Here is a 23,330-nt window from a genome sequence, read left to right as displayed (position 1 = left end):
GTCCTTGAAATAATGTTTATTCCACGCTGTCCCGACAGCCCCCTCTGCAGGTCCCCTCGGTGTACTCTGAGGTGGGAAACCCTCCCTGGGGGCGGTGAAGGGGAACTTGGGCCACCCCACCAGCCAGCAGATGCTCCAGCAGCCAGAGCCCCAGCCTGGAGGTGAGGCTCTTCCTGGGGCTCGCCGGGCCCCTGCAGGCTTTTCGGACCCTCGGCCAGCCCGGCTTCCTCTGCTTTGGGCAGCAGCAAGCTGGCCCTTGGGCACCTGGACTGCTCACCAGCCGCCCAGCCCTGGGTCCTGCTCTCCAGGTTCCTTCTAGCAGCTCCATCTCTGTCAGAGCAAGGGACTCAGGCCTGGACCATCTTCTGGGCTGTCACTGGGGCTTTCGGTGGCCATCCCAGCTCTGCGCTGGCCCTTCTGTAGTGTGTAGGCAGACGGCCCCAGCCGCAGGATCTTCCCGCTGCCCAGGCACTCGTCCCCCTTGTAGAACACAGCGAACTGTAGGGGGGAAGAGACCCTGGCATCAGGGGTGCCACAGGGAGCCAGCCGAGGGCAGGCAGGGGCAGAGTGCTCCCCTATGGGGCCTGGCCTGTGCTCGGAGCGCCAGGCGCTGAGCTCCCAGGGGAGCAGGGTTTTGCTGCTGCTGCTGAACAGGAGAGGAGAGGCGAGGCCTGGGGCACCCAGTGGCTTCACTAGGGAGGGTCTTCAGGGTACCTCTCCCTGAGTGGGACAGTCACAGGGGCCTATCCTGGGACTCCAGGGACTGGCAGGTCTCTGCAGCCCTTGGGAACGTGGAGCTGTGACAGGAAGGAGCATGGTGGCAGCCTGAGGATGCTTCTGCTCCCCTCACCCCAGGTTCCCTCCCACCACCTGCCCCTGGAGAGCCCTCAGGCCTACACACACCAGGCACCCATCCTCGGAGCTCCTGCACACTCGGCCCACAGGGGCCCCGACCCTCTGCCTCTTTGAGCACCGTCCTCATGCCCCTTCCATTTTCTGTCCTCGCTTCTGGGGCCCGGGCAGCAGCTGAGCCTCTCAGGGCCCGAGCAGGAACTGGCTGGTTGGTGACACCAGAGTGGAAATCCTCTCACAGTTGTCACTGTGGGAGGAGCCCCCAGGGCAGGGCTGGTGGCACTCTGCCCTCACCAGCTGTGTGACCCGAGCACACCCTACTCCTGGGCCTCAGCCCCTTCCTCTGTAACCCGGGTGCCCTGGCAGGGTGCAGAGCAGTACAGTCCTCCCGGGCTCACCCCCACACCCCACGCACCTGTCCTGTGGCAAGGGCACGCACAGCCTGCACAGCTGTCACCCACACGGTGCCATCTTGATTGAGGGTCAGCACACAGGGCACTGGGTAGAAGAGAGGGGCCCTTGGAGGGGGCACAGGCCTTTCCTGGTCGACCTCAGGCCCCCAGGGAGAAAGGAGTACCAGCCCACGGGGTCAAGAACCCCTGCTTAGAGGGGAAGGGCAGGGCACCAGCCTGGGCGCAGCAGGACACTGCGGGGTAGTGTACACGCTTGCTTCAGCCCAACACGCCGGGGCCTGCCTGCATCTGCTCCCAGCACCCCCAGGCCTCGCTCAGGGCAGGCACAGGACACGGGAGTTCTAAATATTTTAGGTAATCTCCAAATAATCTCCACAACGGGACTTTCCTACCCCAGGGTCTCCCATCCCTGGCCCAAATCTGGCCTCAGGAAGCTCAGCTTCAAGGGGCCCGTCCTCAGGAGCCCTCCCGTCAGTCACCTAGTGCCATCTGGTGGCGGAATCGGAAGTGGCACTCCATCATCTTGTCCCGGACCAGTGCTGCGGGAGGCTCCTCCGCAATCCAGTGCACGCGGCTGGTCCTCAGCAGGTCCCTGTACAGGGCTGGGTGGTCTGTCCGGGGGGCCTGCAGAATGGAATGCGAAGGTGGGGACGCCGAGGGGCACCTCGCCCCAAGGCCGGCCTCAGTGTGGTCCCTGGGAACAACTGTCCTACCAGCACACACACAGGTAACGGTGCTGGCACGGCTCGAAGTGTTCTACACACAGAAATTCATCTCATGACCCGCCGGGCCTTTGAATCCCCATTTTACAGATGAGGAGACTAAGGCCCAGGAAGGAAGTACCATGTCAGAGTGGGCAAGAGGCAGGGGTGAGATCCGAGCCCATGACAGTGAATGCTGCGGGTTCAAGTCTGACTCAGGCCCTCCACCTGCAACCACCTGTGGGGCAGCAGCACGGCTCCCCTCGAGGACTGGTTTTTCTATTCGCAGGGACATGGGCCAGCCACACCACGGGCTGTTCTCTCAAGGCCACCCCAGGAATTCCTCCACACACCAAATGGCTGAGGAGAAAGGAGGGACGGGTAGCTGCTGGCTTACCGCAGGTGCCCCAGGACTGGCCCTGGTCTGAGGGGCCCCAGACACCCTAGGTTGGTTCTGAGGCCCCTGCTCCCTGTCATCCACCCATGGCCTCGGGCCATTGAGACCTGGCACCTCCTGGGATTGTGCCAAGCCCCGCCCCTGAAGCAGGACGAGGAGCATGAAGTTAAGGGCTTTGGGTTCTAAGCGGGCACCAAGACCCGTCCAGGGACAGGAGGCCGTTGGTTAACCCTTCTGGTCTTCTCACAGCAAACTGAAATCTAGATCATTTAATTCATTCGCAGCCAGGCTTTTCACCCCACAGGTCTTCCTAGTTAGGAGATGTCCTGGAATCGGCGGGTGGCGCCTGCTGGCCCCCGCCTCCGTCTAAGAGAAGGCGCCCCAGCATTCGTGCCAGAACATGAGCCAGCAGCCAGGGCGCTGAGAGTGGGCCTTCTCAGCTCCGTGCGCCAAGGTGGAGGCTGGGTCATTCAGGGAAGAGGCTGTGCTGAACACGGCCAGCAGCGTCCCCGGCCTGACCCACAGATGCAGCAGCACCCGTGTCCTTGCTTTTCCACCCAAGCTGTGACAACCAAAAATGCCTCTAGACACTGGCAAGGCCCCTGAAGGTGGGGTGAGCTTGCCGCCGCTGAGCGGCCCTGCTTTGAGGCCAGGGTCACAGTGGTAAGGTCCCCACTGTGGTGGAAGGCTTGGTTTGATCCTGGCTTGGCCATCTGCACCTGCCTGACAACAACTCACTGGATCCTACAGGCCATGCCCTCTCCACCGGATGAGCCACCCAAGCTCTGGGCGTCGCTGTCCTCTTTCATAAAATTGGAGACACTGTATCTGTGTATCGGGGTTCAATGATGATTAAAAGACTAGCATACAACTCAGCCTAATGAATACCTTAAAACTCTCCTGCCACCATGGCCAGTCCCAGGAAAGGCAGGGGACCAAGGACAGGAACAGAGTTAGTCACAGCCTCCAGGAAGCCACGGCTGCTGGAGGCCTTCTCAAGCCCTGGTCTGGAAGCACTGCTGGCCCTGCCAGAACCAGCCCCAGTGCTGTCTCAGAGGCCGGCCCACTCACCACAAACACGTTACCCTTGACGCTGTCCTTCTCCACCACATACCAGGGCTCTCTCAGGCCACCTATGTTTGCTCTCTGGCCCAAGGTATACAGGAACCAACCTACAGAAAGACAGTTTCTCCATGAGGCTGGGCAACAAGTTACAGCCCACATGTCACGCCTCTGATCATGAAGGCAGATGCTGGGAGGGGAGCCCAGAGCAGGCCCAGCAATGGTGTAACTCACTAGGAAGATACGATTCTCCAACCACCAAAGCCAGCCCTGACCAAGCACCTGAGCACATCTCATCATTGTCCAGGCCTGGGCTGGACATGGGATGCGGTGGCCACAAAGAAGGCACCTTGTGCCCCAGAAGGTGCAGGTTCCAGCTGTAGGAGCCCCTGACCCTAGGCCCAGGATGCGGCTGGGTGCCCTGTGTGACGCCAGGGGCCCTTCTTGCTGAGCCCATGACAGCTGCGCGTCTTCACAGTATCCATCTAATGCAGTAACTGCATCCGGGCTACCCCCAGCTGCTCTGCGCACCCTCACAATGTCACACGGCAGATGGCAAACTCACTGCCTCCCTCCCCTGCAGTGGGGCACACAGGCAGAGAAAACCTCATGGGATTTACCACGTGGCCTGGGCCGGCAGCCTTCTTCAGTGAAGTGAACTGCAGGTGGAAGCCATAAGTCATCCAACTGGCTCCTGCTGGGGCCAGGGCTGGCAGATACATGGGCAATCCTGTCTGGCAGTTCTGTCCCAAGCAAGGCTGTCACCGCCACCTGTCTCAGGAATGCCTAGCCCCGGCTCCGCCTGCCCTCTCCCCTCCACAAGAGGTAGAAGATCTCCAAGTGCAATTCACTGCGAGACGCCCTACACCCGAGCTGCAGCCTGGCTCTCCTGGCCAGTCCCACAGCTCAGGTCTGTGCTGTGTCAAGACCTGCCTGATCATCACGCCGGCAGGCACATCCCCGCCACTGTACTAACCCAACAATGGCTGCACTCTGTCCCCATGGCAGGACTGCACAGTGTGACTAACTCGGAGCCTGTCCCCTGACACCAGGCACAGCACAGGCTCACGCAGGCCTCACCGCAGTAAGGGTCTGCACATGAGCGAGCAGCACCCTGGCCAGCGCGGACGCCTGATCCCATCGCTGCATGTGGTCCTTAATCATTCAAACCATGCCGGGACGTCCACCTTACTTCCTGAATCAGAGTGGAGTTTTGTGTAGTTTAACATTTTCCTTACACAGGAAGGAAATCATTCTTTTTACAGGGACTTGATACGTAACTCACAGAGTACAGTCCTTCCGAGTCAGAGGCGCGCTTTTCATGAACTCCAGCATCTCAGCTGAGGCCACATCTGGAAGTGCACCCAGCCACCATCAAGGCAACTGTTCCACCCTAGGCCGTGCCCGCCCCCGGCCGCCCCACAGAGCCTTCTACAATTCGCCAGCCAAGTGGAAGGGACGACGGGAACTCTGGTCTAGTCTCCCAGAGCTGAAACGCCACAGCTCTAGGCATTTCAGATGACAAGTGGCAGAGTCTGCACCTCACCTTTATGTGTTCCCAGAACCTTATTGTCTTCTATGGAAATAAAGTGACCAGGTCGAGGCTGCAAATACTGGAAAACAAACATGTCATTACCGACGGAGATCTAGGCCCAGGGCAGACACACAGCCCCATCTCTTTGTGTCAAAGAGCAGCACGCACCTGAAGAAGGAAATGTTCAAAATTCCTCTTCCCGATGAAACACATGCCCATGCTCTGAAATGAGAAGACAGCAGCCGTGAGAGGAGCAGAAGTGGCGGTGGCCCACACTGTACCCAGACATCCTGAGCAGGCCCTGGGGCCTTCCAGCCTCGCCCCACACTTTGCTTCCAGGGTAGGGGCCCGGCTGCCCACCGGCACCCTCGGCCGCCAGTCACAGCCGGCGCACACGATGCCAGAGCCTTAGAGAACGCCTCATTGTCTCGGCCCGCGGGGTCTGACCCTGCGCGGCAGACCCTCACACCAGCTGCCCCGGGGAAGAAAGCAGAACCCGGTCAGGTCCTTCAGGCCACTGTCCTGTGAGGAGCGGGGGAGAGACAGGGACCAGAGAAGGGGCAGGTAGCAGGAAAGCCAGGCCTGAAGCTAAGGCCTTAGGGGAGGGCTCCAGGGGAGTCAGAGGAGAGAGGCGCCTTCCTCAAGCACATCTGCCCTAGCTGGGGAGCCTGGGCGGCGTGCGCTCTCCACCGTGGCCCCATCAGGGGCTGCATCGTTTACTCTGGTTTGTGTCTCTCAAGACTGCCCTTCCATCCCTGCGGCTCCCACCACAGAGCGACGCTGGAAACGGAAGACAAGAGGAGAGGAGGACGGGCGGTGGGCGTGCCCTTCAGGGAAGATGGCTCTGATGAAAGGTATGGCCGTTTCCATTACCAGGAAGAGACACGAAGGAGCGACAGCTCCCACCGCACTGGCCCCTGAAGAGGTGAGGCTCATCCCACAGCGCCCTCGCCCTCCATCCCCAAGGCCCTCCCACGGGCTTCATCCTAGTTCCGCCAACACTCCGGGTTCTCTCTTTTTGAGACGAGTTTCGCTGTGTTGCCCAGGCTGTCCTCAAACTCCTGGGCGCGCTCGATCCTCCTGAGGAGCTGGGGCCACAGGCAGGCACCCCCACAGCGGCTCCCTGGCTTCTCCTCGCCTCAAGGCCTTTGCACTGCCGTTCCCTCACCTGGACTTTCCCAGCCCTCTCTGGGACACCGGATCCTCTCCTCCTCCAGGTCTCAGGTTCCATGTGACTTCTTTTGAGGCCGTTTTTGGCATCTCCATTCCCTACTCTCAGACCCCACTGGTGCTTCCCACCCAGGGTCCTACACCTCCCTCCGTAGACATTTTCTAGGTTTACACTGATTGGCCTCCTGCCTCTGTCCCCACTCGCGGGCGGGCTCCATGGAGGCAAAGATGCAACTGTGTGCGCGTCACCACTTCCTCGCGGCCCAGCAGCACAGCGCCCAGAACAGATGGCACCGAACGAGTCTGTGCCGGGCAAGCGGGTGACAGGGCACACGAGTGTGCAGACGGCGGCACAGCACCTGCCCCTCCAGGGGTCTCGGGGCTGCATCACACTGCCTGGCACTCACCTGGCAGGCAGGCCATCCCAAGAGCACCCCACCAGCTGCCAAGGCTGCGGGGAAAGCTGCCTACCACATAGGGGCAGAGGAGAGGAAAAAAGCAAGGAGTCTCGTATAGGCTGCTCCCGATGTCAGCAGAGCCCTGTACCGTGCGCCTGAGCAAACTCCTCCATCTATTGCTCCAAGGCCCGCCTTTGATGTTAGGTCCTGGAGAAGGGGAAGTGGTGCGGGACCCACAGGTCCAGCTGCTCCGCGCCGTGCAGTCGGGAAAGGGAAACAGGCACTAATGAAAGGAAACTGCTCACTCGTACCTCTTTCTTCTGAAGCACATGATGAAGTCTATTCTCAGCAGCGATTTTCTTTACAAACTCTTTCGTTAATCCCCCCAGAGGGAAGATGGTTCTCCTCAGGGCATCCTGGGAAACCTGGCTGAGAAAGAAGGTCTGGTCTTTAAAGCTGTCGGCTGCCTGGAGGAGTTTTACCGCTGCCAAGAATAAAGAACAAAAGACGATGCAGGAATAAAAATAATGATACTTCACTTTCAACAATGTCCTTCTGTTCACTTAGACAGACTACCCCTAGCCTGTCAGAGGCAGACATCAACACTCAATAGCAACTACGAGGGAAAAGACCACCACGGGTTAATGTAAGAAAAATTCGCACCTCCAAAAAAAAACAAGGATTTTATATGACAAAGAAATTATTCCAGCTCATACTTCAGATTATAATATTTTCAAAGATGAAACATCACATGAAAAAATGTTCTCAAGTGATAAGAAAAAAAAATAATAAATTCAGCCAAATCTTGGAAAATGGAGTAAGCTAGTTGCTGGCAGAAAATTCCACTGATATAGTGTCAGCTGTGCCTTCTTCCAACAACCACAGGATGTGTTCGTGCCACAGTGGTTTCAAGGACTCTACACTTTCCAGGTTCACTGCCCGGCGGCCAGCACACGCCTCCAGCAGCGCCCTACCTGTGAAGGCATTAGCTTTCTTGGTAAAAATGTTTTTTTTGTTGAGTCTCAGCTGACATCTGTTAGGTGCCCCTGCAGTTCCTCCGACATTCCCTATGTGATTGTAAAGAACCATTTCTGGCTTTAAGGCAACGGAGCAGAGGTGTGAGTAAACCTGGCTTAGAACCGTACAGTTCTCCACTCTCGAGTCCAATGATCAATGGCAAAAAACTAAGACGAACGTCAGTTTTCTGGCTTCTTTCAATCTTTCTCATAAACTTCTCCTTTCGAGTTACACTCAGAGCACGCCACATGCCATGACGGTCAGACAGCACACGTACCCTTCCTGGCTTGGCAGAGCCACGTGTACAGTACACACTCTGTGTAGCTAGTGTTTTCCATCTGCTGATTCCCACGTTAGCCGTGAGAGGGAGAATTCTCCCCACGTTACAGAGGGGAGACTGGAGCCGGCCCAGTTCATCACATATGACTCGCCCAAAGTGATGCAGGTGGAGGCGGCGGGGCTGGAGGCTGCCCAGCCTCCCGAGTCCCCCTCCCTTACTTGGCAGGTACAAAGAGCAGAACTGAGTGACAAGTGAGACCAAGTTCAGCCGACCAGTCGCCACGGAAGCAGAGCACTTTCCAGAGTCCACTTTTTTTTTTTTTTTTTTTTTTGAGATGGAGTCTCGCTCTGTCGCCCAGGCTGGAGTGCAGTGGCACATCTCGGCTCACGGCAAGCTCCGCCTCCTGGGTTCAAGTGATTCTCCTTGTCTCAGCCTCCGGAGTACCTGGGGCTACAGGCACGTGCCACCATACTCGGCTAATTTTTTTTTGTATTTGTAGTAGAGATGGGGTTTCACCATGTTGGCCAGACTGGTCTGGAACTCCTGACCTCATGATCCGCCTGCCTTGGCTTCCCAAAGTGCTGTGATTACAGGCATGAGCCACCGCACCTGGCCTCAGAGTCCACTTTCAATCCCAAACTAACTGCAGTCAAACACTGCATGTGTGTAAAAGCCTCAGAAAACTAGGAGCCATTTGCATTTTCTCCTAGTTCTGAGTCATTTTAAAACAAACTAAAAATCTATGATTTTCAAAAAAGCAAGCTGGCGACCCTAACTGAACTGCTATAGAGGAAAAAGCACAGAAAGGAATGAACAACATTTGGAGGAGGCTGCCTGTGCTGGAGCCTCACTGACACGCCGGCCCCCGTGCTGGCTCTGCCAGGCCGGTGGTAGCACGCTGTGTGGGGGAAAATCAGCCCAGTCACAGGCCAGGCCTAGGAGCGCCGGTCTCAGGTGCTGACCGACCCTGAGCCCAGGCCGTCCACTGCCCCTGCAGGTGCTCTCCCCAGAGACCCAGGCTGGGCCAGGGCAACTGAAGAAGAATGAAATGGAAACCTTAGTGTGCCTACAAAACCCAGTAAAGGCCAAGACACCGTGCACCATCACAACTCCCACATGCCAAACGCACTCAACAGAACGCATCCATCAGTACTGTCCCAAGTTTCCGAGGGCACGTGGCCTATAATAAAGGTCGATGGCTCTGCAGAGCACACAGTGTTCTAGGAGGTAAGCAGGCGCATCTATTCAACATGGAAATTAACCCTCCATCTCCTCAGGCCCCGTAAATGCACAATTACTTGGTGAATTCCACCCTGGAGTTACCAAGTGGCAGGACTCTGCATTCGAACCCATGTCTTCCTGAAATGGGGGGCTGTCTTACGGGAGTGGGCTGCTCTTCTCTGGGCTCAAGTCAGTACAGTTACCTGATCACCCTCTGGCATAAGGAAGGAAGGCGAAGAGGGAACAGAGGGCGGCAGACGACTGTTGGCACACTCAGGGCTTCCTTGACCAAGCACAGCCCCGCCCCATCACTGCAGCCTTCAGGATGGGCTCAGCAACGCTGAGGAAAGAACTCAGCTGGGGCCTGACCCAGCAGAAGCAGCAGGGGCTGGGGAGTGAGCGGAAGTGCACTGAAATCCAGCTCTGCCACCCGAGGGACCCAGGTCAGATGGCTTCATCCGGGCCTCGGTTTCCTCATCTGTGAAACGGGATGAGAGCACACACCTCATGGACTGCTAAGAGGAGTGATGTGAAACGTGTGAGGCCGGGCTTGGTGGCTCACACCTGTAATCCCAACACTTTGAGAGGCCGAGGTGGGAGGATCGCTTGAGCCCAGGAGTTCAAGACCAGCACGGACAACATTAACGAGACCTCATCTCTACGAAAAAATGAAAAAGCCGAGCATAGTGGCGCACACCTGTGGTCCCAGCTACTTGGTGGGGCTGAGGTGGGAGGATCACTTGAGCCCAGGAGGTGGAGGCTGCAGTGAGCCAAGATCGGGCCACTGTACTCCAGCCCGGTTGACAGAGTGAGATCCTCTCTCAAAAAAATAAAAATAAAAATAATAATTAAAAAAGAAATGTGTGTATGTAAAGCCCTGCCCCAGCCCCAGAGACCCCTATTCCCCAGATGGCGGGACAAGGCTCCCTCCAACATCCGAACTTCCGGACAGAAGAGCAACGCTGCCCTTCAGGGGTCCCCACTGATGGACGGACGCTCCGTGCGGAAACACGGCTCTGAGCCCCACTTGGTTTTTCGCTCAACAATACAGGGAATTCCTCTTTTCTACACACGAATGTACACCAGGACAAGCTAGCAGCTTCCCAGCTCACTGTCTGCCATTGACTTTTTTCTAGAAAGGTGAAACTTGGCTCCCTAACATGCATAAACTAACGTGTAAATACGGCTACAAAGCCTGACTGCTGAGCCCATGCGATCCACAGCAGATCCTGTGCTCACAGCACGTTGAAAGTCTGCCTGAACCGCACGCCCTTGAGAACTCGTTGCTAAGTACAGGTCCTTGGCTAGACTGACAGCACCCCAATTATCACTGTCAAATATTTACCCAGATATTTTTGGAACATTCAAATCACCAACACATAGTGTCGAGAGCTGGATTATCGGTATCTGATGTCATTTTCCACCAGCCCTCACCATGGCCGGCAGGGACACTGTTTACTACCCAGTCACAGGCCCTCCGGGAAAATGTCCTCTTGGTAACCGCACCTTTTCAAATGTGAATCCCATACAAGCTACTCTGGAGCACAGAGGGAGGGGTGGCAGTGATCCTCAGGCACAACCCACTGTCATTCCTCCAAAGATTTCACTCTGTTCACAAGAATTCAGCTCTGACCTGGGCACATGAACTTACCATTTCTAACTTCAAACCGATTTCTGAAAAGCCCTTCGGGCTTCTTAACATGCTTCTGCTCAAAGACTTCTTCATCTTCCAGGGAAGTTCTTGCATAGTGACCTGTGGCAATGGCATCTGCCCCTGTGAGGTTTTTAGAACACAAGGATCAGGTTTTAGACTCATACTTGCAGGCCTTGATCAGCATAAACCAAGGCACAAAAGAAGAGTATAGACCCCAAGTCTTAGGCTGAGGGGCTGCACAATCCACCCTGCACCCAAACATAGAGATCCCAGGGAACAGAGGCACACATCCAATTTCATCAAACAAGCAGCCTTGAACTCTTAAGCTGATACAACCTTGCTACTTAAAGTGTTATTGCACCTTTAAGAGCCTTTCCAAAGTTAATTTCTGGCTTAAGGAAACAGTCTGAAAGGCACAGAAAGATTTAAACACAAAATATTCCTTTCAGGGTTTGTGATAATACTAAGGGAGGCCAGGCGCGGTGGCTCATGCCTGTAATCCTAGCACTCTGGGAGGCCAAGGCGGGCAGATGATTGCTTGTGCTCAGGAGTTCAAGACCAGCCTGGGCAACATGGTGAAATCCCACCTTTACAAAAAATACAAAAATTAGCCAGGCGTGGTGGGCACACCTGTAGTCCCAGCCACTTGGGAGGCTGAGGTGGGAGGACTGCTTCAACCTGGGAGGTCAAGGCTGCAGGAAGCCAAGATTGCACCACAGCCCTCTAGTCTGGGCAACAGAGCAAGATGCTGTCTCAGGAGGAAAAAAAAAAAAAAAAAAGAACCAAAATGTTCAACACTGGGAGAATGTGAAGTGAATGACAATGCACTGCCATAACAATGGGGGGTCCTTACAGAGAATGTTTACTAACACGGGAAAATGCCCGGCACTATTCAGTAGGGCGAGGATGTAACACCATGATTCCACGGTTTTTACTGTACAGAAACAGTTGAAGAAAGATCTCAGGTCTATTCCTTTGATTCTGAGAGTGAAATTATAGGTGTCGTTTCTCCTCTTTTAAATTTTCCGTAATAAATATGTATTATTTTCATCAGAGTGAAGAATCATCCAGCACACTGTTTCTTCTTTTCATATTACACAAAGCCAAAGAGCCTATGAGCATATGAGCCAAAGAGCATATGAGTCCAGAACCTTTTCACTGTGTAAAAATTCCAGATATCTGGGCCAGGCGCGGCGGCTCACGCCTGTCATCCCAGCACTTTTAGGAGGCCGATGTGGGTGGATCACTTGAGGTCAGGAGTTTGAGACCAGCCTGGCCAACATGATGAAACCCCGTCTCTACAAAAAAAGTACAAAAATTAGCTAGACATGTTGGTGGGCACCTAATCCCAGCTACTTGGGAGGCTGAGGCAGGAGAATTGCTTGAACTCAGGAGGTGGAGGTTGCAGTGAGCCAAGATCACACCACTGCACTCCAGCCTGGGAGACAGAGTGAGACTCCATCTCAAAAAAAGAAAAAATTACAGATATTTAGTATTGCAAGAGACTTTTACGAAAGGTGCAGCAAAATGGATTCCATCCTGGACCAACCACACTAGCTCAATGTAAACAGAAGACACAGCAAGAATTAGCTGCTGCATGTTAACGACCTGAAAAAGGCACTTTAGAAACACATGATCTCATCTTGACTGAGTCTCCTAGAGAAAACAATCCACTTTACATCTATGTCCTCAAAGAACAGCACTTATACTAGAAAAAGCGCAGGATGCCTCTGAGAAGCACGGTGAGTTCAGAAGTCTGGGCGTCATGTCCTCTCATCCTGTGTTGCACGGTTCATGCCTTTCTTCCAGGTGTGGAAACATTCACTGCAGAAGTTCCTTCCACAGCGTGCCTGGCAGCCAGCCACCTAGGGGCTCCCTAAAAAGCTTTCGTGACAGCTTAGTGCTCTCCAAAGGCAAGCCTTCCCTTCCTGAACAGCTGCCTGCGCCTCCACCTCAGGGAACTCTTTCTCCTGCCAGTCCTAACTCTGTCCGCTGGTGTCACACAAAGAATGTCATCCTAACTCACACACTTGACCACTGCCACTACGACCCAAAGTAATTTCAACAGTTCAGGGAGGACATATTTCCGGATACCCTGAAAATAAAAATCAATTCACATTCTATCAGTCTATCACTCTTTTCCTGAATAACTAATACGGTCTCACCAGGACGGACCACAGGGGACGCATCACCCCTTCCTAGACATTCTATGATCATCACGGTGAGCTCCGTCTGTGCTGGCTCTGACAAAAGACATCACACTACTGGCTCAGTCAGCTTGGGGGCACCTAAATCCCCCAGATTTTCTGCACATTCAATGGCAACCAAGCTAGGTCTTTCCAATCTTGTCCTAGGAGAATTACTGAACCTAGTTAGCAAACTTTGCATTTATCTCTATTAAGTTTCTTGTTTTTGGTGTTAGCCCAATGTTGAAATTTAAGATTTTTCTTTTTGATTTTTTGTTTTTGTAGGCATTTGTTTATTCCTAACTCCACAAACTAACTTTCATCATTATCATCAACTCAGCTTTAGGTTGCTCACATATTAAATCTGCAAGCCTAATCTACATCATTGCTGAAAGTGCCGACACTACTGGGCCCCTGGCTTACAGTGGTATCTCCCAGCAACACACAACAGGGTGAGCTGCAGTGGGACAGAGCAAACCAAGAAGCCCGAGCCAGAACTTCAGAAACTCATTATGGTGACCCCAATGGCAGGGGACAGGAAGAAGAACCTAAAATTCATAAAGCATAGCCACAGACATCAAGAGGTGGTCTAAGCAAGCAATTCAGTATCAGGAGCTTCCACAAGAAGAAACAGGCTAGGCACAGGGGCTCATGCTTGTAATCTCAGCACTATGGAAGGCCGAGGCAGGAGGACTGCTTAAGGCCAGAAATCTGAGACCAGCCTGGACAATACAGTTGTGACACCATCTCCACAAAAAATTAGCCACCATGGTGGCACGCCTGTGGTCCAAGCTACTCAGGAGGCTGGGGTGGGAGAATCTCTTGAGCCCAGGAGGTCGAGGCTGCAGTGAGTCATGATCGCACCACTGCAATCCAGCCTGGGTGACAGAGCGAGACCCTGCCTTTAAAAAAAAAAAATATGTTTTAAACCCAAATTACTTACCAAGATTATCCACAGCATAATGAAAAAAGCAACTGAATTTGATGTGCTTGTTGCAAACTATGTCAGGATTGGGAGTCCTTCCTTTTTCATACTCATTCAAAAAATCACTAGAATAAAAGAAAATGACTTCAGTTCCAAGTGTGAAACATTCCTCAAAAAAAAAAAAAAAAGTTCACTAAATTGCTTGTTTAATGTAGAATTTCTCCTTGTCATACCAAAACTATAATTTTCTGCAAAACAGGAGAACTTCAGTCATCAAACATTTGTTTATAACCTGCTGCATGGGCCACCTGACAAGGTGTTATTCTCTGCCACTACGGCTCAGGAGCCACCGTCTCTGTGTAGGCTCACAGGGCTCATGGGGTCAGGAGTGGGGAGTGGCCATGAGGGTCTCACTAAAACCCTGCCTCTGGGACTCCTCCAACACAGCAGGGCTTAGGTGAGGAAGAGAAGATGCCTGAGTGACAGTGGAAATGAAATCCTTTAGACTTCCCCTGCAGAGCTGTGGTGCTATGCTATGTACCGGCTTTCATCCACAGTTCCTGGCTTGTAACTCCCATAGTCCCTGTTATTTTTTTGTTGTCATGCTGGGTGCGGTGGGCCTCAGGGACGGGCCTCTGACCTCGCCCCTGTTAGTCCTTTGCTGTCATGCTGGGTGCGGTAGGCCTCAGGGTCGGGCCTCTGACCTCCTGCCCTCCTTTCACTGCAGCTTTCCTTTTTTTCTTTTGAGACGGAGTCTTGCTGTGTCATCCAGGCTGGAGTGCAGTGGCATGATCTCGGCTCAATGCAACCTTCGCCTCCCGGGTTCAAGCGATTCTCCCACCTCAGCCTTCCGAGTAGCTGTGATTACAGGTGCGGAGCACCATGCCCAGATAATTTTTGTATTTTTAGTAGAGACAGGGTTTCACCATGTTGGCCAGGCTGGTCTCCAACTCCTGGCCTCAAGTGATCTGCCTGCCTCAGCCTCCCAAAATGCTGGAATTAGAGGCGTGAGCCACCGCACCTGGCCCACTGCATCCTTTTCTTTTTTTGTAGAGATGAGGTCTTGCCATGTTGCCCATGCTGATACTGAACTCCAGGCCTCAAGCAAGTCTCCTGCCTCAGCCTCCTAAAGTTCTAGGATTACAAGCGTCTACCTTTCTGACTGTGGGTCTTAAGACCCTCCCCAGAGACAGTCCCACTGTATATCCTGGGGGAAAGAATGGCGATGTCATGAAGCCTCCATAAAAACCCAAGAGTACTGGGTTCAGAGAGCTTCTGCACAGCTACACTTGTGGAGGTTCCTGGAGGGTGGTCCCCAGGGAGGGTGTGGACACTCCATGACCCTTTCCCCATACCTCACCCAACCCGTCTCTTCATCTGTATCCTTTGCAACATCCTTTATAATAAACTGGTAAATGTAAGTGTTTTTTTGAGTTCTGTGAACCACTCCAGCAAATTATTAATAATTGAACCCAAAGAGGAAGTTATGGGAATCCCAACTGGAAGCCAGTTGGTCATAAGTTCTAGAGGCCCATACTTTCGACTGCTGTTGTGGGGGGAGTCCGTCTTGGGGACTGAACCCCCAACCTTTGGGATCCAGCACTATCTCCAAGTAGATGGTATCGGAACTGAATCAGAGGACACCCAGTCGGTGTCCACTGCTTGGTGTATGGGGAAAACCCCCCACACCTTTGTCGCAGAAGCCTTCTTCTGTGAGGATGACTGCCGTGATGAGAACAGAGGAGAAACACAGTCAGAGGCTTCCCTACACAAGGGCTCCATGAGCCATTCTGCAATCTCAGCCTGGGATGCTGCGTCACTGGGCAAATATACCAAAAATACTATCCTCAGGTGACAAACACACACTTCTGAGAACTAGCAAACTCTTGGGTGCTTAAAGTGGATCAGGCTATCCTAATTCAGTGAACTTCTGCTCTAACAGACTGACTGAACATGGGAAAAAGATGCCATGATACCAGCAAAACTTGGCAAGAATTTCATAGTCTTCGAGGATTCACTTCAAGAGGGTTATGATGCCTATTATGGGAGTTTAAAAATGGGTGTATTTTTGGTATAAGTGATTTTTTTCATTTAACCTAAAACTCTCTATTAATCAACAAGGGTTAAAAAAAAACCAATGCTGATCAAGAGGGTTGTGTTATGCAGACAGATCACAGATCTGCACAGGGTCAGAGGTTCCTTGGATATGTTCCACTTTAGCAGGCACCAAACTGTTTTCCTACTTCTCACTCCCCCTAGAAGTTCATAAAAACTCATGTTTTTCCACATTTGCAACAACACTTGATATTATTACACTCTTTCCATTTTGCTTTAATTGTTGGAAAGTTACCAGGAAGCACATTAAACTATAAACTACTTAAGGTGCAATCTGTGTCTGTGTCCTAGACCCAACAAACTTTCTATACCACAGTCATCAATAAATGTTGAAGAGGCTGAACATTTAAATCAGTTTCTGAAAAGACATACTGTTAACCCTTTCCTAAACAGCAGATGGGAAGGCGTGTGTTTTGGCATTAGCAAAAACAATGGAGTAGCCCAGCCTCTTCTCTCACTGGAAAGAAGAGAAGCCTTTCATGCGCCTCGGGAGGGAGACAGAGATTTAAAAGACTCAGCAGCTAAAACGTATCTGGACTCTGATCCTTGAAGGCCAGGGGGTCTTGAATGAAAGAATGCAAAAGAAATCTCTGAGCTAGAGAGCCCTACTAGAGAAGTGAGTCTTCAGCGGAAAGACCAATGCCTCCACGGGCAGCTGGTACTGGGCAAGGACAGAGGGCAGGCTGGCTGGAGCCGGGGGCGACCTCGGGGGCAGCCCCAGAGATGGGAAAAGACTCTACCCGGCCGCCTCCTTCTCTCAGTCCCTATCAAGCAGTGCCAAAAGGCGGCAGCAAGCACTGGCCTGGAAAGCTGGGTTTTAATCCCAGCTCCGCTCCTAATTCTGGGTTTTAATCTCAGCTCCGCTCCTAATTCTGGGTTTTAATCCCAGCTCCGCTCCTAATTCTGGGGTTTAATCCCAGCTCCGCTCCTAATTCTGGGTTTTAATCTCAGCTCCGCTCCTAATTCTGGGGTTTAATCCCAGCTCCGCTCCTAATTCTGGGTTTTAATCCCAGCTCCGCTCCTAATTCTGGGGTTTAATCCCAGCTCCGCTCCTAATTCTGGGGTTTAATCCCAGCTCCGCTCCTAATTCTGGGGTTTAATCCCAGCTCCGCTCCTAATTCTGGGTTTTAATCCCAGCTCCGCTCCTAATTCTGGGGTTTAATCCCAGCTCCGCTCCTAATTCTGGGGTTTAATCCCAGCTCCGCTCCTAATTCTGGGGTTTAATCCCAGCTCCGCTCCTAATTCTGGGTTTTAATCCCAGCTCCGCTCCTAATTCTGGGGTTTAATCCCAGCTCCGCTCCTAATTCTGGGGTTTAATCCCAGCTCCGCTCCTAATTCTGGGGTTTAATCCCAGCTCTGCTCCTAATTCTGGGGTTTAATCCCAGCTCCGCTCCTAATTCTGGGGTTTAATCCCAGCTCCGCTCCTAATTCTGGGTTTTAATCCCAGCTCCGCTCCTAATTTGCCATAGTATTCAAGTCACTCTTCCTATCTGGCCTCAACTGAGCTAAACTTCAAAAATCGCATCCACTCGTATATTCTGAAAAAGCTGTGCTAGCAGGTGAAGTGTAAGCTCACTTGGATTCCCTGTTGTCACCTCAAACTCTACAGTACTCATGAGGAATCCCCTAAACCGGCTTTCCCCAGCCACCCAGCCTTGATCTTGAAATTACTGCTGACCCCTCTCCTCTCTGGTCTCCCACACACATCAGTCCCTAAGCCGCATCACACCTTTTCTCAAAGAAAGACCCTGACAACCCCCCCACCACCAGCACAGCTCAAGTGCTTATTAAAGCAGATTCCAGGGCTGCCCCCAGACCCCGGTCCAGGTCTGTGTTTAACAAGCACCTCAGATCTACTGCCCGGTGGACTTGTCCTCTGGGTCCAACAAGCCAGCCCTCACCTTCCACTCCCACACTCCCTCCCCATGAAGTCCAAATCTCCAGCAACAGCACTTCCTGAGACTCTCTGCCTTTGGTCTTTCCCCAGATTTATCCTGTATTTGGCTGCCACACTCTTTTTTTTTCTTACGTCCCCGAGAAAACTGCAGAAGTTTTTAATGCATTTATCATGCATTCTACAGATAAGTTTTTAATGCATTTATCATGCATTCTACAGATAACTTTCCCCAGGAAAATTCAGCCATCAGTTTTGTCCATGTTGTTAATATATACGACACCCATATGTTATAGCATAGAGTCACAGAGGGTTCATATTCAAGCTCTTCCGTTGATTATTTAGGTGACCATAGTCAATTTACTTAATCTCTCTAAATTTCGTTTTATTGTTATTTCAATGGTTTTTGGGCAACAGCTGGTGTTTGGTCACATGGATAAGTTCTTCAGTGGTGACTTCTGAGATTTTGGTTTACTCGTCACCCAAGCAGTGGACATTGTACCCGATGTGTAGTCTTTTATCCCTCACCCCAGAGTCCATTATATCATTTTTATGCCTTTGCGTCCTCATAGCTTAGCTCCCCAGACTCATCTTTTTAATAATGAAAATAAAAATAGCGGGCGGGCGTGGTGGCTCACGCCTGTAATCCCAGCACTTTGGGAGGCTGAGACGAGTGGATCTCCTGAGGTCAGGAGTTTGAGACTAGCCCGGCCAACATGGCGAAACCCTGTCTCTACTAAAAATACAAAAATTATCCGGGCGTGGTGGTGCATGCCTATAATCCCAGCTACTTGGGAGGCTGAGGCATGAGAATCGCTTGAACCTGGGAGGCAGATGTTGCAGTGAGCCAAGATCGCGCCACTGCACTCCAGCCTGGGCAACAGAGCGAGGCTCTGTCTCAAAAAAAAATAGAAAAGAAAAACAGCTATGTTTATTGACTGCTTACTAATATACCAGGCATACATACTAGAACCTAATCTCACTTAATTCTTTCATAACCCTGTGAGGCATCAGTGTTATCCTCATTTTAAAGATGAGAAAATTGAGGCTTAGAAAAGTCAAGTATCTCTTCTGGGTCTTCGTTGGCAGGGAAAAAAAAGAATTTTTTTCAATTAAAAAAACAAAGTCAAGTAAATTGCCCAAGGTCATATAATAAGCTACAGTCAGGACTCAACCCAAGGCTTTTCTGCCCCTAAAGCCCACTCAGGCAGGGGCAGCCTGTCCCGCGCACATGGCCTGCTGTGTCAGACGCCTTCGACAACTGCCCGACATTCATCACAGTCAGGGCTCACCAGAGGATGAGCCCTACACTCCTTCCACTGCAGGAACAAAAGTCCAGCCAAACTTTACAACGGTCCTGAAATACACAATCAGCATTTCTTCTCCCCTTCACGCTGCTCTCGTTACCCCATTTGGAGTGCCTTCTCTACAACTTTGTTTGCAACCCCTCCTCTCCGGCGAAGCCTTCTTGATTACTCCACACTGCAAATTTCTCCCTTCTCTGGGTTCAGTGATTGATAGCATCACTGGTACTTCCTGCGTGCCACGCATCACTGTCACCTCTTGTGAAGATAATGTCCTCCCAACTAGACCGCAAACTCCCACAGAACCAGGTCACAGTGCAGACATCTTAATGTTCCTAGATGTGGCACTCGCCTAGCGCACAGCACTTAATTATTGGGATTATATTGGATTTTAGAAAAGTTTTTGTTTGTTTCTTGTTTTCAGAGGCACAGGCCATGTATCACCTCTTTCTCAGAAATCCCCTAATCGTTGACCCACATAGCACACAGGCATTGGTGCTCACCTTCCAGGGGAGCCCTCAGCCTTAGCTCCCCTATCCTAACTGGGCAACAGAAACAGCTCAAGGTCCAAGAAAGCATTAAAGAGACTTCAGGCAAGTGGCAAAATGACAGGAGTGAGAGAGCTGGGTGTGCTGTGGGGTCCAGGCCTCGCCTCTAACACAGAGCCCCGAGGGTGGCTGAGGCCTCTTGCAGTCTTCAGCACCACCGTGGAGGGAGAGTGCTGGGCTGCACAGGCGTCTGTCTGGCTGGTTACCGGATCCTTCCACTGCAAGGATCCACAGTGTGAGGAAGCTTCCTTTGTGCTGTGACCCGCACTCACCTGAACACATCATTCCAATACTCCTTTACGTAGGACACTTGATGGAAAGGGATGTCTAAGATCTGGCAAACTCTGTAAGCATCTTCACAGTCTTTGTCGGCAGTACAGACCCCATGTTCATCCAGTGAGTCCCAGTTCTTCATAAACACCCCTGTCACCTGGTAACCTGCGGGCGAGAAGGTCAATTAAAGAGAATACATAAATCAACCTTCGGTAAAACGGCAGTGATTTCTGAGCTCTGAGAAGTTCCCCACACGCTGTGCTCCTGTGTCTCTGTGCCTGGCCTGCCGGGCAGTCCCTGCTTTGCCATGTGGCTTCAGGGATCCGGTTTCCATCTTGGTGCCTGAGTCCCCAAGATTAATGAGGTGGTATTTTCTCATCTTTGTGTCCCCATCTATGTATCAGCACCATACCTAGCAGGAGGGGCTCAGCCAATGTGTGTGGAATACATGAAGGAATAGTCGAAACTCAACAAAATTTTTCAAAGCACCATTCAGTTATCAAAAAAGGAAACTCTTTTCAAAAGTTATTTCTAGTTACCATCTAAGACTTAGATTCTAAGTGATCAGATATAAAGATAATTAAAATTTTCGATATTTTGTAAGAGCTGTACCACCTAGTTTATGACCTATTTTCTACCTTTTCGATTGTAACAAAATATTCACCCAAATATTGGAAAGGCCAACTTTAGCCCTACACCACCTTAGCAAACTACACAGGTGCCGACCCTGTATGAGAAAGCTGGTTCTTTTAGGTAGGCTGAATGTAATGAAAGACAGGGCAAATGACTGCTGAAGAAGGCTTCATATAGTACCCAAAACAACAGAAATTTGATGACAAAGCTTTGTCAAAACTACACCACCACACGCGAAAGACCACCCCTATCCCAGATCAACCAGACTAATGTTGTCTACCTAACAGTCTAAAGCCCCTGGTATAGCATCTTCCATAATCAGGGCTAAACGTGCTCCAGGCTCCTCTCCTTCCATCTCCATCTGGCCAGAACCAGCCTACACTTGCAGGCCTCTGTGATTCTGCTTGCACTGCTGACTCTGCCGGGAGGGCCGCCTCCACCTCCAAGTCTCTGCTTAGTGACATCCTACTCTTCTTTCGACTTAGCTGAGCACCTCCATCTCTAGGATGCTTTCCTCCACTCTCCCTTCCTCACAACTATTTCTGCTTATGGTCCGCCTACCCTTCTCTTTGGCACTTACTGTACCTACCATAATAGCTATGGTTATTAACAATATAAACTAATAGCCACTACTGTTTTCTGTGTACCTCGTATGTGCTGGGCACGTACTCATCAGTATGTACTAAGTCATCTAATCCCTCCAGTCACCCCGTGAGGCAGGTGTTAGCCGAATTTTACAGGGGACGCCTTAATTCACTTGCCCAAGGTCAGGAACCAAAGATGGCGCAAAGCAGAGCTCCACAAACGTGACTCCGTGAATGAGGCCTCCCGCGGGGAGCCACACAGGTGAAGTTAAACAAGTGCTCATTTCAGCGCCGGGCCCGAGGAATCCTAAGCACCCGTGGGGCTCCGTTTAGATGCCGGAAGAAATGCAAATGCTCCTGGAGAAAACTTTGTCCTCCAGCGAGCGGAGAACACAGGAGACACTGAACAAGCAGACCCGCCGCGCGGCAGCTGTCCGTCTGCTCAGTGGGGAGGACAAGGACCTCCCACCGGGCGGCCGCCGCGTGTGCAGAGGTCAGGGCCCCGGCCCGGCGATCCCAGCTCCCCTCACCAGTGTCCACGGTCTCACAGGTGAATGTGGACGCCGCAGATCCGTGAGAAAGCCTTCCCTCCCCACCCCACCCCGGCCCGCCGGCTTCTCACTGTGGGTGGGCGCGGGTGGAGAGGGGCGCGGAACTGCTCCCAGGTAGTCGGAGCTGCAGTCGCGCACACCTCCGACTACACAGGTGGAGGGCGAGGAGCCTCCGAACCAAAGTCAGAGGACGGGGTGTCCTCCTGCCGACCCGCGCGCAACCAGCGGCCCAGGGAGGGAGGAGACGTGCACAACGCCACGACGGACGGGGACAGGTTTTCGGGGACACATTCGCTCGGGGGCGGGCGGGAGCCTCGTCCGCCTCACCTCTCCGCCTCAGCAGCAGCGCGGCCACGGCGCTGTCCACGCCGCCGGACAGGGCGCACACGACGTGCCGCACCGCCTGCATCCGCCAGTCGCCCAACTTCTCCAGCTGCCGCTACCGCCGCTTCCGCGCCTTGCCGGAAGTCCCGCCCCGGCCGTAGGGTCCGCGCTAGTGGCCCGGCCGGAAGCTGCGGCAGCTTAGCCGCGTTCTGTCCGGCCTTCCGTTGTCCCGCGGCGGTGTTCCCCTGTCTCCGGCCTGTGCTCACCCCTGAGGCTCCACCGACCCGCGGGGCGCCGAGAGTCTGTCGGGCCGCGAGGGGCTGGCTTTTTTTTGAGCCGCCACCTTGCCCTCCCCACCCGCGCCCCGGCCTCACTGCTCTTCTTCTGCGCTGTAAACCAAGAATAAAATTCTAAGCCCCCCAGCCAGCCATTGGAGGCCTCCTCTCGGCCAAGGGCGTCCTAGAGGGAACCTGAACCGCGAGTTCAGGCTCTGATGGGAAAGGCCGGGTGGGACCCGCCTCACTAGACCCTCCTCCTCCCTTTGGAATTCGGACCAGCATTAACGTCAAAACAGACTTAAGACTGTCTAGGCGGACTCTCCGTAGCGATAGGATACCGACGTGACAGATGGCAGGCCCTGAAAGATATAGAAGTATTTTACAGTATTTTAATTTAATTTAATTTTTAATTAATTTAATTTTTTTGAGATGGAGTTTTGCTCTGTCGCAGGCTGGAGTGTAGTGGGCGCGATCTCGGCTCACTGCAACTTTCACCTCCAAGATTCAAGCGATTCTCCTGCCTCAGCCTCCCTAGTAGCTGCGATTACAGGCGCCCGCCCCCAAGCTCAGCTAATTTTTGTGTTTTTAGTAGAGACGGGGTTTCACCATATTTGCCAGGCTGGTCTCTCACTCCTGACCTCAAGGGATCCGCCCACCTCAGCCTCCCAAAGTGGTGGGATTATAGGTGTGAGTCACTGCCCCCGGCCCAGAAAATCTTTGAATCCACCTATGACCTGGAAGCCCCACCCCACCTTCGAGTTGTCCCACCTTTCCGGAACCAATGTTACATCTTACATGTATTGATTTATGGCTTATGTCTCCTTAAAATGTACGAAACCAAAAGCTGTAGCACCACCACTTTGAGCACGTGTTCTCAGGATCTCCTGGGACTATGACATGAATAAATATCTTCAAATCTTTTACAGTTTGACTCCAAGCATACTCAGCACTCAATCCTTAATGTCTGTGAGCTGTGTGGGACAGGGGTTTTGTGTTCTGTCCACTCCTACTCCATG

At 52.5% G+C, this 23,330-nt stretch overlaps 1 protein-coding gene across 10 annotated transcripts; it reads right to left on the bottom strand.

Moving 5' to 3' along the window:
• Position 1: 1 nt before the first annotated feature.
• Positions 2-22,507, bottom strand: TRMU (tRNA mitochondrial 2-thiouridylase). 10 transcript variants are annotated; one of them, XM_003812378.6, is made up of 11 exons: positions 22,040-22,503; positions 19,944-20,109; positions 13,829-13,935; positions 10,697-10,819; positions 6,839-7,011; positions 5,128-5,181; positions 4,972-5,038; positions 3,435-3,535; positions 1,745-1,889; positions 1,268-1,350; positions 2-498 (listed from the first exon to the last, which is right to left on the bottom strand). In XM_003812378.6, the coding sequence occupies exons 1-11, from the start codon at positions 22,119-22,121 to the stop codon at positions 334-336; spliced, it is 1,266 nt and encodes a 421-aa protein (XP_003812426.3). In that variant the 5' UTR covers positions 22,122-22,503; the 3' UTR covers positions 2-333. The 10 variants fall into 10 exon arrangements, with proteins under 10 accessions (XP_003812426.3, XP_034807603.1, XP_008963014.3 ...); XM_034951712.3 differs by lacking the exon at positions 22,040-22,503 and adding an exon at positions 21,784-21,978; XM_008964766.4 differs by lacking the exon at positions 1,268-1,350 and having other exon boundaries at positions 22,040-22,507.
• Between the last annotated feature and the right edge of the window lie 823 nt (positions 22,508-23,330).

This window comes from Pan paniscus, chromosome 23, assembly GCF_029289425.2.
Source record: "Pan paniscus chromosome 23, NHGRI_mPanPan1-v2.0_pri, whole genome shotgun sequence".
NCBI classification, from domain to species: domain Eukaryota; kingdom Metazoa; phylum Chordata; class Mammalia; order Primates; family Hominidae; genus Pan; species Pan paniscus.
Note: the sequence above shows the minus strand (reverse complement) of the source record. Positions and strands in the feature narration are given on the sequence as shown.